Genomic DNA, 19,810 nt, shown 5'->3' on the forward strand with positions numbered 1-19,810 from the left:
GGGGGGAGGATGGGGAGGGGAACACCCATAAAGAAAGGGGGGGAGGGGCTAGGGGGATGTTGGCCCAGAAACCGGGAAGGGGAATAACAATCGAAATGTAAATAAGAAATACTCAAGTTAATAAAGATGAAAAAAAAAACACTTGCAAATAGAACACAAGCATACATTTAATAGAGCAATCTAGAGGGATTGCTTTGCAATTATGAGCACTTTTTGCTCTTGCAGAGGACTCGGGTTCAATTCCCAGCATGTTCTGGCTCACAACCATCTGTAACTCCATTTCCAGCATATCTGATGCCCTCTTCTGACCTCCAGGTGCACCAAACATGCCTGTGGTTCACAGACATATATGTCAGCAAAATACATATAAAATAAAATTAATTAGTCTAATAACAACTCTAAAAACATTTTCAAAAGATTATAATCTGAGTACATTGGCTTTATCCCTCAAATGTATCCAACACACACAAGTCAATAAATGTGATAAACACATAGACTTACAGTCAAAAATCACATGATCATCTCAATAGGCACAAAAGAAAAAAAGTCTTTGACAAAATCCAACAGTCTTGAGTACTCTTAGGAGCCCTTTCTTGCCCTGTGTGTGAACTATCATCTTCGTGATTATTAGGTCTATACAAACAGCATTAATTTCCGCTGAACCACAGGCTAAGATTACATCTGATGTGTACAGTGGAGATTCTCTCCTTTTTCTGGAACAGACTTACCCGATGCTTCTACCAATGCATTTGAAGTGTTGTGCTTGTAGTGTGGTATCCACCCGAAAAGACTGCTCAGACATGACTTTAAGCCAATAAAAAGTGTTTATTAGCCGAGTTTTTATTACACTGGGTGTTCGGGATCCTAGTGTAGCGCTGAGCCTTCCTCAGGGTGCGCTTTTAGACACAAAAAACATATCCTGGCAACATACTTCAGTTAACAATCACAGTTAGCCAGGAGAGCTACAGAAGCCAAAAGGCAAGGTTAGTACATTTAAAGACTTTCCCAGAACTATGGACTTTGATGGATTAAGCCTTCGTTTTCATTTTGGCTGGCGGATCTGTCTATGTGCTGAGTTTTGTGGCATGAATGGTCCTTCCACCGTGAAGTCAGTTGTTCTAAGGTCTTGGAACATGTTTATGTTCTTCTTTGTTACTGTAATAACCTCATGAAGCAGTTACCATATTTGCATATGAAACTTGCAGTTCTAATCTGTATTCGTGGGCCACAGTCACTCATTTTGGCTCGAAAATATTCTCAATCTCTCTCCGACACAAATTCAGGCTAGCCCTGAATGCAGAGATCTGCCTGCCTCTGCCTTCTGAACGCTGAGACTAACGGCAGAGTGGCCCCACGCCTGCGCTAAGGCTAAAACAAGAAGGGTGAGGGAGGAAAGGAGGGAGAAATGGGAGAGAGGGATGAAAGGAGAGATAAATGGGAGGGAGAGAGGGAGGAATGGGAGGGAGGGGCGGGGTGAAGAAGACGGAGGATTAAGATTTAGGTCAGGCTTTGTGGACAACTGTGTGCAGCCATGCGGGTGCTGGGATCCAACCTAGGTCCTCTACAAGAACAACCACAGAGCCCTTTCTCCAGCTCCTAGGATTTTTCTCTCTGTCCCAGGTGGCTGGGACCCAAATCTCCCGGGCTTCACGCCAGGACGGAAGCGGAAGTGACGTCTACATAGGCCCGATTCTTTTCTTGCGATGCCTGCAGTTTTGTAGTTCGCAGTGCCTTTCTTCACCAGCGGTCCACCCTTACGTCTAGGGAGTCGCTGAGGCGGGGCTGGAGATGACGGCGGCCGCGGAGGGTCAGTTTAAGGCGTGGCTGTGTGAGCAGCTCGCTGAGAGGCGGTCCCTGTAGGCCCGAAGCCTGGGACGGGCGGGTCTCACGGGCACCCCGCCTCTCTCCGGCCGCTGTGAATGCTCTCTGAGCTCCCATCTGCTCGATCGCCCTCTGCAGAAGCCTCTCTAGCCGCCTTCCAGATTCCTTTTCCAGCACAGAACCCCGCCACGGGCCATCGCCCTGCAGCCGCCGCCTCCACTGCACAACCCAGCGATTGTGGAGCTCGGGTGAGCGCCCCAGGCTGTGATTTGTTCCTTGCAGAGTGTGGCTTTGTCTTTGACATCGTCTCAATTCCGCCACATGACATTCGGGTAAAAAAAAAAAAAAAGTATTCTTAAGTGTCCAGGAGTAAACATTTCTATTTGGAGGTGAATCTTCATTATTTGGCTCTTCCAGAACTCGCTATGTAGACCAGGCTGACCTCAACTTCTGGAGATCCGCCTGCCTCTGCTAGAATTGAAAAAGACTTTTGCCATCGCCACACCCTGCGAGACACACACACACACACGCACACACACACACACACACACACACACACACATACACACATACACATGCTTATTTCTTTAATCTTTCCTTTTTTCCTCTCTTTTCCGTGCCTTTCCTTTCTCTCTTTCTTCACCTCTCCTCTTGACTTTACTGCCAGTAAAACTGCTCATTCCGTAAGCTACTCACCCTTCCTCTAAACACTTTGTACATAAATGTACAGATACTGTGTGACTGTGGCTTTCTACAGGTGAAAAGAGTACCCTGCTCTCTTCATTTGAAGTTTCTAGGTCTGTACATCCTTAGAGATTCAACAACAACAACAACAAAAAAGGAATTTCCTGGCTCAGAGATCAGAGACCAATTTTCAGGAGTTGGTTCTCACTTTTCACCATCTGGGTGCTGGAGATCAGACTTTCTGGCTTGGCCTTTACTCACTGGTTCATCTCCATTGCCTCTGTTTGTTCTCTGAAGTAGGGTCTCATGTAGCCCAGGCTGGCCTATACCTTGCTATGTAATTGAGGCTGAGCCTGAACTCCTAATCCCCCAGCCTTTACCTCCCATGGGTTGGGATTTCTATTGTCTAGCATCATGACTGGCTCTATCGTAACTTTTGAAGAGTCTCAAATTCTTTAAGAAAGTCATATGTTTTGCTATTTCTGATTGAAATCAAATGGTATATTTAAACATTAGTGTGTTTCTTTCCACTTCTGCCCCCATGAACTTAGAGAGCTCCCAAGGGGAGGTTTGAGAACTGCAGTCTGAGTTGACAGTAAGTACCGTATGCTTCCTGGCCACATGGTCCAGGCTTACTCAGTTACTTTAGTGACTTTGTCCATGGTTGTCCTGTGATGTCATGGTCACGAGTCAGCTCTTTCCAAAAGCAGAATACCTATCTTAAAAAGAGAGCATAGTGCCTTGAGTGTGTCGGGTAGCTCAGTGGCCGTGGACTTACTTGTCACGCATGAGGCTCTGAGTTTAGCTTCCGGTGGCAGATACACAAATGGCTTAGGTTTGCTTTAAAATACCAAGAAAGCTAAGCCGTTGTCTGGCACTTGGATTTCTTTGGATCTGCTGAATGATTCAGCAAGTGCTTGAAGACTTTATATTATATGCTTTAAAATGTTTTATTTACTATCTCTGTCTAGACATGTATGGTGGGTGTGGCTGTGCGTGTGCCACAGCCACACATATGAAGGCCAGAGGACAAGTTTGTGGACTCCATTCCTTCCTTCCGTGGCTTCTGGGGGGGTGAATGCAGGTCTCTAGGCTTCTGGGACAAGTTCCTTTGCTTTCTGAACTCCCTTCTACCATAACTGTAACATTTCTGGCCCACACTTGACTGGAGATGGCCCTGTAGATGATTGTGTAGAAAAAGCACATTCAAATCTTAAAAATGTGGCATTCAAAATTCAAAAATAACTGTTAAGCATTATGCCCCGTTTTGGTTGGCGTAGAGAGCAGTGACCTGAATCAAGTCATGTGAATGTCTTTACATGGCCATCATGTCAATCTCAGCCCTACATCTCCACTATATATTTTTTAACTATACTTTCATATTTGTGTGTGCACACAAAGATGCCACAACAGACATATGGAGGTCAGAGGACGACTTGCAGTTCCCTCCTGCTGTTTGAGTCCTGGGGAATGGAACTCAAGACAGCTATTTCACCAGTCTGTCTTCCACGGGGTGAGGGAGAAGGGGGCGATGCGATTGATTGGTTTTAGTTTTTTAGTAAGGTCTCTTTATCTAGCTTAGAGAGGTCTTGAATTCATAATCTTCCTCCTGTGGTTTCTTTAGTACTGAGATTACAGATGTGAATTACAGTGCTGGCAGGTTTTGTGTGTCAACTTGACACAAACTGGAGTTATCACAGAGAAAGGAGCCTCCTTTGAGGAAATGCCTCCATGAGATCCAGCTGTAAGGCATTTTCTCAGTTAGTGATCAAGGGTGGGAGGGCCCCTTGTGGGTGGTACCATCCCTGGGCTGGTGGTCTTGGTTCTATAAGAGAGCAAGCTGAGCAAGCCAGGGGAAGCAAGCCAGTAAGTAACATCCCTCCATGGCCTCTGCATCAGCTCCTGCTTCCTGACCTGCTTGAATTCCAGTTCTGACTTCCTTTGGTGATGACCAGCAATGTGGAAGTGTAAGCTGAATAAACCCTTTCCTCCCCAGCTTCTTCTTGGTCATGATGTTTTGTGCAGGAATACAAACCTGACCAAGACAGTTACTCAGATTTTTTTTTTAAGTCAGGGTCTCACAGCATATCCCTGCCTGGCTCAGAACTGGATAGGTAGATAATGATTGCCTGAAACTCACAAAGATCTGCCTGCCTTTTCCTCCCCAGTCACAAAAAGGTTTTAGAGAATTTTGAAGACTTGAGTCCAGTCAATGCAAGGTTAACATAGTTTACCTGTAGCTGTTTTATAGTCCGTCAGGTCCTCTGGGGACTGTGTCATGGTATAGAAAGGGGAGGAGACAGATAAGAGGGGTAGTCCTTGCTCTGTCAGGTGAGCGCAGACTGCTTTCTGTTCCTTACAAACTAGAATGGAGACAGTGACACTAACTTTGTCAGTACATACCATATGGAAGACCAGTTGAAGCTGTGTGTGGTAACAGAGGCCAATAATTACAGCAACTCAGAAAGTGAGGCAGAGAGAACCATGAGGCTAGCCTGGGCTACATAATGATGTCTCAAAACAAAACAATTGTTGCGACCACCTGCCTGTGTTCGTTGCTGGTCATTTTACTTCAAGACTTAGGGAAGTTTGCACTGGCCAGTGAAACGTTCTGAAGTGTCAGTGCGGTAGGTCAGGGAAAGGCAGTGGTAAATTGTGTCAGATGCGTTAAGTGGCACGGTGGTTATACCAAGTTGGTGTTCATGTTTAAACTTCTCAGGAGCACTTTTGTTATGTGAATACAGACTTCCAAGACTCTGAAAGTGTTTCTTTTTGGTTCAATTTTTCTCTTTTATTTTTGAGATTATAATTACATCATTTCTCCTTTCTTTTTCCTCCCTCCAAACTCCCTGACATGCCACATCCTTGCTCTCTTTCAAATGCATCGCCTCTTGTTACATGGGTATCTAAAATTGTGTGGTGTCTCAGCAATAGGGACTTCCTGCCACCTCTGAGGGGCAAGCAAGGTGGATAGCAATAGCCTGTAAGTTTGGACAGCCCAACCAACATCAAAAGAAGGTTCTCATGCCTTGTCTTAGGTGGTCTTTGGTTCTCAGACGGAGCCTTGTCAGCCCAGATGAGAAATGTAGTACGGCCAATTTAAACTTACCTCCCACTAGCTTACAAATAAATGAGACTCAGATTATGGTTACTTTGGCTTTGACCCCTAATCTGTAACAAATACTAGCTGTTTTTCCTGGCCATGTGCTCACCGTCCATCTCCTCTCATGGTGCGTTCTCCTCTCTCTTCCTTGTTCTTCTTCCTTCTCCTTCTGTCACCCACCACCAGGTCACTCAAAACCGCCTGCCTCTCAAGCCTTCAGTAATTGGCTGTATCCATTTTTATTTAACCGATAGTTTTAAATTAAGGAACAAGGTGTACACAACGAAAGCTGGTAAATGTGAGAACTCACATGTAGGCCTAGATCTTTGGGTACAGAATTTGGCACTACAGTCCGTAGCAACAGATCAGATTTTTTGAGATCTCAAGAGAGAAATTTTCATTTTAACCATATATGTACATGTGAATACAGACTTACGTGTATTACAGGATCTTGTAGGTAAGTAGTTAATAGTATGATTCCTTATAACTTCTTTAGGCATCCTTTCTGCTATTTTGCCCTCCCTCCTTGTATATTTTCTCCCTCCCTCCTCCTGATTAAAGCCCTCCCCCATTTCTCCGTTTCCCATCTCCGATCACTCACACCCTGCGGTTCTCGTCTCTGTTACTGCCCCACGCTCCTGACTGTGGCAATGGTCCGTTCTCCGTTCCTGCTCTCTGCAGTTTCTCCGGATTGTGTATTCACGTCTGGATGAGGTGTGGAGCGAGGAGCCTCAGGGAAGAGAGATCATGTGACCGCTGTCTTTCCGGGTCTTGTGCACCTCACTCCCTGTGACCCATCCTTCCCCTCCAAACGTCACGATTTCGTTTCTTTCTCCACAGCTGACTGGTATTACATAAGTCATGTGCACCACACTTTCGCCGTGCATTTGTTGGTTGAAGGACGTGTAGGGTGTTTCCAGTCCCCACAGTAGTGGGTAGAGCAGCAGTGAACATGGCTGAGCAGGTGTCTGGGGTAGGATTTTTAGGCACGTGCCAGGGAGTGGCGCAGCTGGGTCATGTGGGAGGTTAACGTTAGCTTTTGGAGAGTTCTCCATGCTTGAGCCTGCCAATGATGGCACACACCTTTAATCCCAGCACTTGGGTACCAGAGGTCAGCCTGGTCTACAGAGCACATTTTAGGATAGCCAGGACTATGCACAAAAGCCTTATCTCCAAAGGGGGAGCAAAACAGAGAGGGGGTGGATTCTTCACACTGATTCCATAGTGGCTCTACCAATTTGCAATCCCACCAACAGTCAAGGAGGGTCCCTCCTCCCACCTTCCTCCTTCCCCCTCCCCCTCTCAGCCTGTTCAGCGTTTGTTGTTGGTTGATCTTAGCCATCAAAGATGTTTTGATTTACTTTTCCCTAATTGCTAGTGATGATTAAAATTTTTGAGATGTTCCTTTCTTTTTTTCTTTCGAGAATACTGTTCAGATCTCAGATTCAGTTTTTGAATGGTGTCATTTGTTTCTTGTTTTGTTTTATTTGGTTTTTTTTTTTGGTTGTTGTTTTTATTTTAGTTCTTTATATATTCTGAATATTAATCCTTTGTCAGTTGTACAGCAGGCAAAGATTCTCTCCCATTCTGTGGACCATCTGGAGATAGTTTTGGAGCAGGTGGTAGATATGGATCTAATTTTATGATTCTGCATGTGGGCATGTAGTTTTCCCAGTACCATTTGTCGAAGATGCCTTCTTTCTCCTGCTTGTCAGTGGTTTTTTTTGTTTTTTGTTTTTGTTTTTTTTTTTACATTTTTATCAAATATTAAGTGGCTGAAGTTACTTGTGCTCATGTTCAGGTCTTTGCTTTTGTCCCACTGGTCTGAGTGCCTGTTTTTGGGCTGGTACCATATTATTTTTATGACAACCTCTGTAATATATCTTAAGATCTGGAATGGTAATCCCTCTTCTGTTCTTTATATTTAGAATTTCTTGGCTATCTTGGGTCTTTTGTGGTTTCATATAAACTTTAAGATAGCTTTTTTCTATTTCTGTGAAGAATGAAATGGGGATTCTTCTTCAGTTTTTGGGGCAGGCGCTTGCTGTTACCTCTAGTGTAACAGTCATACAATCGCCGAAGGACGACCCCAGGCTCAGACAGTACACAAAGACAAAGAGCGTTTATTCTGCAGAAACAACCAATATACAAGGATCAACCATTACTTGAAATGGTGACCCTATACAAAGGCAAAAAGGCCTTCTTAAAGAAAATTTGGGGAAATTTTTTAAAAGGATTAAGTAATCTAAAATTTCGTTGGTGGATGCGAGGGGGTCACAGGTGGTCAGTGGTCACATTCGTGTGCTCTGGACATTCAGCCACAGGACGAGACGGGCTGTCCAGCATGGATGGCCCACTCTGAGATAAGGTATTTTCCCCAGGATGTTCTTTGGAGGGGAGCTGATGCCTTATGGCCTAGTTCCTGGGACTTATTGTCTGTCCCTGGAGCTGATGCCTTATGGCCTTCTTTTCATAATCAGGCCTGGTCCTTAAATGGAGACAGAGGGGTTTATGTCGTCCTTTCACTGGTTGGCTTGGAACCTGTAGCAGTCCTTCTGCCTTTACCTCCCAAGTGTGTGGGTAGTATAGGCTACCATGCCCAGTTCTATTTGCTGCTTCTGCTTTCCATGCCAGACAGCAAATTGAAGGGATTCTGCCAATTGTCAAGAATGTCTATATTCTATTTACACATATAAAAAAATAGGAAAATGACCACAGAGTTGGCCTGCTCTTTAGTTAGTCCCTCTGTGAGTGAAGACTTGTTAAAGGTCAAGTGGAGACTGGTGCTAAAGTGCTCTCTCACACTCACATCCTTGGACTGCCTCACCCTCAGCTCCTGAACCAGCTATTGTGCTTCCTGGGCAAGACTCTCTCCTGAGTACTACAGCTGGTGAGAGGCAGGGCCAGCTATGCACAACCCTTAGACATCAACATGGCCCCCAGCAGCAGTCCAGACCAGGGTGGTAACAGACCCCTGCTGCTGCAGGGCTACAGACCCAGGCCTCGCCCTTGATGGCAGCATGGGCCAGGACCTCACAATGGCCACAGGTGATTTCACAAGCTACACACATCAGGTTGACTCTCCGGTTCTGCCTCTCCTCGTTGTGCACACATCCTTCTGCTTCTCTTTCTCTTCCATCTCTCCACCACTCACTTGCTCCTCTCAGTGGCACCTGGGGCCTCTGAGTATCTGGGGTCATCTTAGGAAGGGGCACCAGGCAGGTGTTGTACATAGTCAGTCTGCTCACCTGGACCTATGTGGCCCCTGCTTAGGAGCTGTCTCCCATTCTGTCTTATAGCAAGTCCAAAGCCAGACTGGGCTACTTGAGTCTTTGTCTCTAAATAAATAAATAAATAAATAAATAACAGTACAGGTCTAGGCTGACTTCTGATCATGTTGGGGCATGAATTACAATCACAGAACATCAAAGGTATGGCTGCACATTCCTTTATCCCAGCACTTGGAAAACTGAGGCAGGAGAATCTCTGGTTGCAGTTTGAGAAATCAAAGTGTGACAGAAGATTAGAACTTTGCAACAACTTCCTGCATTCAATCTAAATTCACCGCTATGTAACTATCATATTGAAACAGTTACTTGGGAACTGGGGAGATGGCTCATCAGTTAAGAGCACCGACTGCCCTTCCAGAGGTCCTGAGTTCAATTCCCAGCAACCACATGGTGGCTCACAACCATCTGTAATGGGATCTGATGCCCTCTTCCGGTGTGTCTGAAGACAGCTACAGTGTACTCATATACATAAAATAAATAAATCTTTAAAAAGAGAGAGAGAGAGAGATTTACTTGTAGTGTCTAGACCTGTTTTTCTATCATCTACTCTGGAGGGTTGGTAGGGTAATTAAATAGTTTTATATAGGATCATCAAGATGATTCAGCAGGTAAAGGGCATTTGCCCCAAACTAGCTAACCTGGGTTTAATCCCCAAATCCTTATGGTTGAAGGAAAGAACCAAGTTATTCTTTGAACTCTACATATATAAGGTGATCACCCCTCTATACACAAAATAAGATGTTTTAAGACATAAGAATGGGACTCAAGCATTTGTTCTCTTGTTCTCTCTCCTTTCCCTCCCCCTTCCCCTCTCTCATTCTCTCCCCCTCTTCTCTGTCCATCCCTCCTCCCCCTCCTCTCTCTCCCTCCCTCCCTCCCTCTCCATCTTCCTTCTTTCTCCCCCTCTCTTTTCTCTTCATCTCCATTTTCTCTCTTTTGCTCGATCCCTATCCCTGTCTCTCTTCCTCCACCTTTCCTTTCTCGCTAGTAAACCTTCTGTATATTAAAAAAAATAAGAATGGGTTTATATATAAACAAATATATTGCATATTCATGCATTGGTCTTCAGTAAATGAGTGTTATTAGTAATGCCCCTATTACAAGGCCACTGTCTTTAGTGTGCTCTTCACTGAGCTCATGTGTGATAATGAACTGTTGCTTCTTGATGGTTCGGAGGAAGAGCCTCCTATAAACTCCTCATAGACGTGTAGTGTCTCTGTCCCTTGAGATACCTAAGCAAGGTTGCCTTAGCATGGAGAAAGGAGCATATGGGCAATTCCACCGTCAGCATGGCAACTGCTAGTGCTCTCCATGGCCAGACCTGCCCTTCCTTTTCAGAGACTCTGATCCAGTCCTGAACAGTCACACTTCCTGCTTGGTTTACTTTAGGGGCACATAGTACATTAATGAATTCGTGGGTTAGTTTTCTGTCTGTAATAAAGTGCCTGGCATTGGAGTTGGGGCTAGGGTCAGCTGGTAGGCTGGCTGCCTAGCACACCCAAAGACCCTGTTTCTGTCCAGCGCCACGTAAGCCAGGTAAAGTAGCACACACCTGTAATTCTATGACTTGGGAGGTAGAGGCAGGAAGATTAGGAATTCAGGTTTATCCTTGGCTACATATCAAGCTTGGGACCAGCCTAGACTACATGAGATCTTGTCTCAAAACGAAGAAAAACTTAACACCAGCATCTTTTTTTTTTAACCCCAACCCCCAACACCAGCATCTTTAAAGGAAAAAAAATATATTGCTCTGTGTTCCAGAGGTTTTAACCTAGGTTCCGCTGGCCATGTTTCTGGGCCTGTGGTGAGGCAGAACATCATTGTAGAAAAGGTACCACAAGGCAGAGCTGCTCACCCCACAGCAGCCAGGAAGCAGGAACACAGCAAGAGGAAGAACATAAGAAAAAACCACCTTCAGAGACCTACTTCCTCCATCTAGATCCCACACCCTGAACTGTGTCACCTCATAATAGCATATTAATGTCCTTCTTTGGTTTGATTAATTGCTGACAGACCTCTCAGTGTCACCTCCCAAAGGCTGCATCTCTCAACACTGCTGCATTATCAAGCTGTCAGCACATGAGTGTGAGAACATTCCAATATGCAAAGCTCAATAGTGTGGATTGTACATGAGGCCCCGGCATGTGTGTTTGAAAAAGTACCATTTAAGCCTCATGAGATATATTACTAGGACAAATAAAAGAAAAAAGCGTCACCTCTCCGACTTGAAGACATTATAAATACAATACAATGAGACAGTTTCCCAGAGGGTAGCGTGGTTCGCCAGCTTGTCTCCTGGTCCTAGGCGAGACAGACTGCTCTAGCATCACACGTCTGTGTACGTGGGTGAGTTTTCTCTGGCGTGCAGGATTACATGGGTTCCACATTAGGGCCATGTGGTGGTGGTTATCCATTGTCAACCGGTTCTAATGTCACCTAGGGACACAGATCTCTGGGCACACCTTTAAGGTGCTATCTAGATTAAGGCTAGCCTCTGAGAATGCCCGAGAGGGATTATCTGGATTAGGTTACTTTATGGGAGAAGACCCATCTTAACTTTGGCTAGGATCCCGACTGTATAAAAGGGGGAGTGAGCTAAGCAATTATCCACTGCCTTTCTGCTTTCTGACTGGCTGTCATGTGACCTTAAGCTCCTTTGCTTCCCCACCATGATGCACTGTCACCTGAATCTGTGAACCAGAGTGAGCCCTTTCTCCTTCAGTTGCTTTTGTCAGAGTATTTTATCACAACAACAGGAAAGGAAATTATGGAGGGCAGAATGACATCACGGCAGAAGGACGTCACGCGAGTAGGAATTAATGGCAACTCTGACTTCTCTTGACTTCTGTCTTTTCCAGGAGCTCTGCGTCAGGACTCAGACCCCATTCTTGAAGAAAAGAGAAAGGTAGAAAAGATGGTGGCTGATTGCCTGACAAATTGTTACCAGGTATGAACTGCGTCTCCTTAGTGACGCACTTGCCTCTGCCTTGTAGATACACCTTCAGGACAGGCTCGATGTCCACAGCTTCTAAAACAAGTAGCAGCCCCTCAGGAACTCAGTACCCAGCCGGACTTCTGAGAGTGAGAATGGTTGAGGCATTGCCAGAAAATCATCCCAGGATTTCCGTAATCCTAATCTCGATACTCTTAATGTCAAAGGCACATGAATTCTGTCCAGTTCCGTCCTGTTGTTCTGACAGATGGTAAGGAAGACCTAGTGTTCTTGCAGTGTTCATCTGTTACTGTTGAGACAGTGTATGCAGCTTGGAAGTATATGTCAAAACACTGAGGGAGGGCTCCCAGCCTGGCTCTAACAAGGTCTACTCACCTGTCAGAAGGGTTATTAGTAGTAAATGATGGAGCAGATTGACAAGTTGAGTGTAGATGGGGTTAGGGGGACCTCTCAGCTCTGGGGCAGTCACTGGAAGCTCTCAGATTTCTGTATGGGTATTGGTCCTCACCTCTTAAACTGTAGAGAACATTGGTGTGTATGACATTGTTACTCAAACTGTGTGTGTGTGTGTGTGTGTGTGTGTGTGTGTGTGTGTGTGTGTGTGTGTGTGTGTGTGACTTAGGTCTCAGTAACTTTTGATGATGTGGCTGTGGACTTCACCCAAGAAGAATGGATTTTATTGGATCAAGCTCACAGAGACCTCTACAGAGAGGTGATGCTGGAGAATTACCAGAACCTGGCCTCAGCAGGTAGGACTGCCACTACTCCTTATGGCTTCTGAGGGAGGAGAGGGATGGGATATTCTGGTATGCTGAGGGAATCAAAATACAAGTAAGAGGCACACAGACTTTGTCCTAATCCCATAACCCGTTTATGGAAAGTTCAAGAGATTCAAGATTTCCAGTGGATACCTAAACGTAGAAAGGACTGAACTATATACACAGTAGTAACTTTCTGAGTTACAACAAAACCTGCATGAATTCCTTTTTCATGATTTCACAGATTGGAGGTTTGTTTGTTTGTATTTTGGGATACAAAATCCAATCATAGTTATGGTTGACCTTGAATTCCCAATCCTCCTGTCCCCACCTCCCAAGTGCTGGGATTAAAGACATATACTACAATGTCTGGCTGGAGGCTGCTTGAGAGGGGAGATTAGCACTGGACTGGAGAAGTGGCCCAGCAATGGAGAGCACTTGCTGGTCATGCAAAGGACCCGGGCTTGGTTCCCTGGTCCAGGTGTGGCAGCTCGTAACTGCCTGTCATTCTGGTTGGAGAGAATGGCTCCCTCTCCTGGTCTCCGAGGCACTGTGTGCACATAGTACACATATCCATGAAGGCAAACACTCAAATAAGAAATGAAACGTCTCACATAAAATAACAAACAAAGAGAAAGAAAGAAATGAAACGTCTAAAAGTAGAGGTTAGTAACCTCAGCCTATAGGTTTCCCTCCCACGCCTCTCCTTATTGTCTAGAACTATCAACTTTTTGCTAAGTGAAGCACTTTATGACTTCTCTTTCCATATCTAACTTGCTGTCAGGACTACCCTGTTTGGGGCCATTAGTAACTGAGGGCAATATGAGCACACCTGTTGCCACTTTGGTTTTGTTTTGAGACAGGGTCTCTTATGTAGCCATAGCTTACGTACACATAACTCATTGTATAGATCAAGCTCCCCGAGTTCCCTGAAATCTGCTTCCCACATGCAAATGCTGGGATTAAAGGCTTTTGCCACCATGCCTGGCAAGTCTTGTGTATTGCGGCAAGCTGAGATGTAAGGGACCAGCGAGCAGGCAGCACGGCTAAGCCGGACGCGCAAAGGATGGTCAGCACCCAGGGAAGAGCAAAGGATAGTGTGAGAGTCTGCGATTCCACTCAAAATGCTGTGCAATTGTAAATGAAACATTTCTGGAAATTTGCACTTACTATTTTCAGGATAGGGTAGGTAATATGTAACTAACCACAGACAGCAAAACCATGAATAAGTGGGGCTGTTGTGCATTTTAATTTTCTGTGGCAGTTCATAAAATACCATTCTGCATGAATGCCAGTCACCCTGTTGGAAACATAGATTACTGACTGGGCATGGTGGCGCATAGCTCTAAGCCTTGCACTTGGGAGGCAGAGGCAGATGTGCCTCTGTGAGTTTAAGGCCAGCTACATAGTGAGGTCCAGGATAGCTAGAGCTACATAGTAAGACCCTGTCTCAAAATAAATAAAAATTTTAAAACATATTTATTTATTTAACACATATGAGTATGCTGTCACTGACACACCAGGAGATAGCATTGAATCCCACTACAGATGGTTGTGAGCCACCATGTGGTTGCTGGGAATTGAACTCATGACCTCTGGAAGAGCAGACAATGTTCTTAACCACTGAGCCATCTCTCCAGCCCCCAAAATAAGTGAATTTTAAAAATTAAATTTATTGAGTTGGGATGTAGCTGGGTGTTCTTTGCAGGTTCCTATGTTTGATCTCCAGCGCTGCTGAGGGGCGGGGTGGTCCTTCTCTTCCTTTGGCCTACTGATTGGAAACTCAGAGAGCTAACTTTGACCCGGATGAGTCTAACACAGTGGCCTGCTGTTTGAGGGCGAAATCGTCTTTGTTTTGCTGTCCTTTCCATCTGACTTGAGTATTGGCGGTTTCTTAGAGTGTATATAATTATCAGACGGAGCGTCTCAAGACAGCAGTAACTCTTCACCAGCGCATAGTGGGCACGTCTTTAATTGAAGCATTCAGCGGCAGAAGGAGCTTTTTGTGAGTTTGAGACCAGGGTGGTCTACATATTGTGTTCCACAACAGCCAGCTACATGCGATGCCCTGTCCAAACCAAAATAAAACAACGAAAAAAACCAAGCAGCTGCTAAATTATACTGATTGTTTTTTTTCCCAGAGCTGGGGACCGAACCCAGGGCCTTGCACTTGGTAGGCAAGCGCTCTACCACTGAGCTAAATCCCCAACCCCTATACTGATTGTTTTTTATACTCTTTTGCATGAATTCCTCCATGAATATACTTTGCCATGGATAAGGATGTGAGGTCATCAAACCCAGTCTGATCTCCTGGTTGGAGGAAGAGGATTTGCACAGAGAAGATCTCCAAGGTGAGTGTTTGTGGAGAATATGTTTGCAATTGGTATATGGACTCTTTGATGGCTCTTAAGTGCGGACCATGCACTGGAGGAGGAAGGAAATCCTCTGCTCTTACTCTTTGCCTTCTCAGGTTTCCGTGTAATTTTGCAGAATGGCCTATTGGGTTTTATGGTTATTGTCTGTTATGTATTTGTTTGTATCTTTGCTACCTTGCTGCCCTAATACGATTTTCATTCACTATGAGTTTTAATTTTCAAAGAGTCAGTTTGAAATAAAACACTGAAAACCACATCCTTAGTGTAGTCAATTTATTGACCTTGTCAAAATGGTCACACTTTACTTTCTTCCTAATGAGCTTCAGAAGAGCGATCAAAAAAAGCCCATGGTTGTTAACTTTGTAACTGACCATTTATTTTTCTCCAACCCTTAATTTTGCTTTTCTGTTTATCTTCAGAATGGGAAATGCCACTTGGCACCCAAGAGTCAACATTGCATCAGGATTTTTTGAGGGGACAGACTTCCAGTGGAGTACAAACAGTAAGACTGACCAGAGACACTTGTCATTTCCCTCACTCACAGAAACTTATGAATTCCATTGTAGGAAAGCAAATGGCACACAGGAGGGATAAGCAGTGTACCTGAGAAGTGTTTTGAATATAATAAATTTTGAGGTGTCCCAAACCTATCACAAAACCTGTTCTTTAAGAGATTCTTCTGCCCAGATGTCTTGGTGGGTAAAGACTCTTGATGCAAGGCCTGACAGCATGAGTTTGGCCCACAGTAGCCACACTGTAGAAGAGAGAGCTGACTGACCGGCTATTCTCTGACCTCTACACGCACACTCCCCTCCCAAGTAAATAAATGCAATCTTATTCGTGTATTGTATTTATTTGAGACAGGGTCTTACTTAAGTAGCCTTGGCTGGCCCAGTACTTGTTATCTAAATCAGAAAGACATCTAACTCAGTGAGTTCTGCCTACCTCACTCAGCATAAATTTTTTAAGAAAAGATATCACAAGTACATGGCCCCACCTATGTAACTAGATACTAGCTTTTACGGCAGTTTTGGATATATCTTAGTGATTCTTTGGAGCTTAGATCAAATAGCAACTACTATTACATCATTCAGTTTGAAAGAAAACATGGCAGAAAATCTAAACACACTACAAAAAAGTTAAACATACTTTATCATTCGTTCATTCATCAGCAGGAGAGAAAGAATAGTCTTAATAAATTATGAGATTACCCAGGAGATTTCTTATTTACTACACTCAGGAAAGGTTGGGAATTTTGTAGACAAATCAATATAAATGATAAATACATAAGAGAAGTAATATATACCTAACTAAGAGAAATGTCTTAAGAGTCTAGGTCAAACCTTGGGGTGATAAAGCCCTCCTGAGTACACATTCCTGCATAAATCACTGGTTTCTGAGATTCTTAAAATAATTTCATTAAAATACTGAAGCAAGCCCAGGTATGGTAGTACATGCCTTTAATCCAGGCACTTGGGATGTATACATACATACATACATAATACATACATACATACATACACACACACACACACACACACACACACACACACACACACACACATGCACGCGGATAGATAGGAGGCTGAGGCAAGGGGCCAGGATTGGTGGCACACGCCTTTATCCCAGCATACAGATTACAGGTGGATCTCTAGATTTGAAGCCAGCCTTCTCTACATAGAGCTTCAGACCAGCCATAGCTGCATAGTAAAACCCTTTTCAAAAACTAAAAAACTACTAAAATACTGAGACATCTTTCCAAGATTAGAACTCATGGTTCTGGACTTTAAAGAAGGAGTCTTGCATGTAGTCAAAATGGCAAAAATCGTTTTTGTGCCCTCACATAAGTGGAATCCTTTAATAAGTCTGAAAAACTGTCTAACCCCGACTCATCCCTTTATCAACAGGGCAGAAGCCACAGTGCACGAGAACTCTGTTACTATACACAATGTGGAGAAATTTTCAGTGAACACTCATATTTCAAGACACATGTGAAAACTCACAGTGCGTGGAACACCGGCCATCTCACCCACTCAGATCATGATGCCTCTGCTCAAGTACACACCATAAAAACGTACCCGTGTAAGATTTGTGGAAAAGCCTTTGGACGGTCTTCAAATCTCAACAGACACCTGCGAAGCCACACTGGAGAGAAACCCTATGAATGTAAGGAGTGTGGGAAAGCCTTCACTACCTACTCAAGGCTAGTGGAACACTTTAGAACTCACACTGGAGAGAAACCGTATAAATGCAAGGATTGTGGGAAAGCCTTTGCTAAGCGGTCAGGCCTTATAACACATATATCAACCCATGCTTCAGAGAAACCCTTTGCATGTAAAGAGTGTGGGAAAGCCTTTGCTTCATCCCCACGCCTTAGTCAGCATATAAGAATTCACAGTGGGGAGAGACCCTACATATGTAAGGAATGTGGGCGAGCCTTCCTCACTTCCTCATACCTGCGGAACCATGTAGGAAGAACTCACAGTGGAGAGAGACCCTATATATGTGGAGAATGTGGAAAAGCCTTCCATTCTTACTCAAATCTACGTAGACATGTAAGAACTCACAGTGGAGAAAGACCCTATATATGCAAGGAATGTGGAAAGGCCTTCCTCAATTCCTCATACCTACATAACCATATAAGAAAGACGCACAGTGGAGAGATGCCCCATATATGTGGTGAATGCGGGAAAGTCTTCCATGCTTCCTCGTACCTGCGCAGACACTTAAGAACTCACAGTGGAGAGAGACCATGCATATGTAAGGAATGTGGAAAAGCCTTCCTCAACTCCTCCTACTTACGTAAGCATCTAACCATTCACACTGGAGACAAACCCTACGAGTGTAAGGACTGTGGGAAAGCCTACCGGAGGTACAATCTGCTACACGACCATTTAAAAACTCATGAGGTTGAAAAGCCATTTGAATGTGATGTATGTGGAAAATCCTTTCAGTATTTCTCATACCTTACTAAACACATTCGTATTCACACTGGAACAAAACCGTATAAGTGTAAGTACTGTGGGAAAGATTTCACTACTTCCTCAAGCCGAACTGAACATATCCGAACTCACACTGGCGAGAGGCCCTATGAGTGTATGGAATGTGAGAAAACCTTCACTTCTTCATCCAACCTCATTCACCACGTAAAAATTCACGCTAGAGAGAAACCTTTTGTTGAGACTGTAGGGAAGGAAGCCTACGATAGGTTTTCCCTACTAACTGAACACCAGTAACTCCCGGTGAGCAGTCACTTCAGATAGACGGAATGCCAGAAACCCTTCATCCCCCACGTCTTGGTTTTGTCAGACTGGGACTTATACTACTAAGAAGCCAAGGAATGTGCAAAAGCCCCCAACTGTAACAGTTTACTCTGAAAACATGAAAAGAGCTCATACTCAAGATGTCCCATGAATTTAAGGAAATATTAAAGCCCTCGCTACTTACCAGGACCTTACTAAATGTGTGAGGCTTCACAGTGAGGGAATCACTGAGTAAGAGTGATTTACTACATAAAAGGTTGTAGTTCTCTTAAGTATTTTAAAATCACTTGTCCCAACACTTGAGAAAACCTTTATGAAGGTAAAGAATGTTAGAAAGTAACATGAACTTAATTCTCGGTGTTTAGTAGCATTATAATCCATACCCAAGGGAAATTAGCTATATGGAAATTGTATCCATGTGTCCGGAAGTGTGGTGTGCTGGCAGCAGTGAGGCCTGTTGGGTGATACTTATTTTGAACTTTTGTCCTGATTCTTGTCCTGATAGTCCTGGAGTTATGATACATTTTCTTTCCTTCAAACAACACCATTTCATCTTGGTTGCTACAGCTTCTGGGTAGTAAGCTGTGTTATGAGGACTTTTGGACTATAAACATTGTTTAAGTGGTGTAGAGTCTGTTCTTGGCTTGCCAACTATGAAACATGCTGCCCTCTAGTAGCTTGCAGAGCTGAGTTTCATAATACAGTCCCCACGGTCGTTAAGATGTCCTTGTTCCCTTTTCACAACATTTAGATGAAAGGTGACATAAATAAATAAGCAAATGAGCTAGCAGAGTCCTTCCCACAAACACAGTGAGCCAGGAATCCATAAATGCATCAGTCCTTGATGGAGCCGGAGCCCTCAAGATGCAGATAGCTCTCTCATCCTACCCTGTGAACGCTACAGCCCTAGGGGCCAAGCTTCCGTATGTGAGCTTTTGGGGTACCTTTCATATATAAATCATAATACAACCCCTCCTGGCTTCTGGTAATTCCTCAAAATTACAAATAACTCGAATGCTTGGGGACATGTTTTATAATCATAACTGGTGTGCGTGCGTGCGTGCGTGTGTGTGTTGGGAGTGGGTTAGGTGTCATGATGCATCTGAGATTAGACCATGTGCTGGAGTCTGACCCCTCCTCTCACCGTCTGGGTTCCATGGATAAAACTCGGGTTGTCAGGCACGGCCTGGCAGACCTTAACTCACTGAGACGTCTCGCTGACCCATACACTTCAGAGTCAGAACAATTAAGCGGGGACCAGAGAGATGGCTCTGTGGTTAAGAGCACTTTCCATCTCCGAGGACCAGAGTTTACTTCCAGCACTCACACTGAGGTATGCATAACTGCCTTTCCTCAAGCTCCAGGAGATCCGACTCCCTCTTCTAGTCTCTGGGTACCCACAGGCAAGTGCACATGCACTCACACAAATAAGTCAGCTAATAAGGAGACAGTTAATACGGAGTCCCAAACCCTGTCCTTTTCTGGGAACCCACTAAGCATTTATGTCCCATGTCCTTGATCAATCTAGACCAAAACTGAAGAGAAATAGAGACATCACCTATA

The 19,810-nt window shown here is 44.4% G+C and overlaps 1 protein-coding gene across 2 annotated transcripts; it reads left to right on the forward strand.

Moving 5' to 3' along the window:
- Window positions 1-1,795: 1,795 nt before the first annotated feature.
- On the forward strand, window positions 1,796-19,220 carry Zfp846 (zinc finger protein 846). 2 transcript variants are annotated; one of them, XM_087562662.1, is made up of 7 exons: window positions 1,894-2,069; window positions 11,757-11,803; window positions 11,892-12,101; window positions 12,474-12,600; window positions 14,889-14,960; window positions 15,404-15,486; window positions 16,892-19,220. In XM_087562662.1, the coding sequence occupies exons 3-7, from the start codon at window positions 12,099-12,101 to the stop codon at window positions 18,218-18,220; spliced, it is 1,614 nt and encodes a 537-aa protein (XP_087418788.1). In that variant the 5' UTR covers window positions 1,894-2,069; window positions 11,757-11,803; window positions 11,892-12,098; the 3' UTR covers window positions 18,221-19,220.
- The last annotated feature ends 590 nt before the right edge of the window (window positions 19,221-19,810 follow it).

This window comes from Rattus norvegicus, chromosome 8 (genome assembly GCF_021556685.1).
Source record: "Rattus norvegicus strain SHRSP/BbbUtx chromosome 8, alternate assembly SHRSP_T2T, whole genome shotgun sequence".
In the NCBI taxonomy this organism is placed as follows: domain Eukaryota; kingdom Metazoa; phylum Chordata; class Mammalia; order Rodentia; family Muridae; genus Rattus; species Rattus norvegicus.

Excerpts from the sequence above, each read along its gene's own strand:
- Zfp846 (XM_087562662.1), top strand. Across the intron at positions 12,601-14,888 it reads CCAGAACCTGGCCTCAGCAG|GATGTGAGGTCATCAAACCC; the intron begins GTAGGACTGCCA and ends GCCATGGATAAG. Across the intron at positions 15,487-16,891 it reads CTTCCAGTGGAGTACAAACA|GGCAGAAGCCACAGTGCACG; the intron begins GTAAGACTGACC and ends CTTTATCAACAG.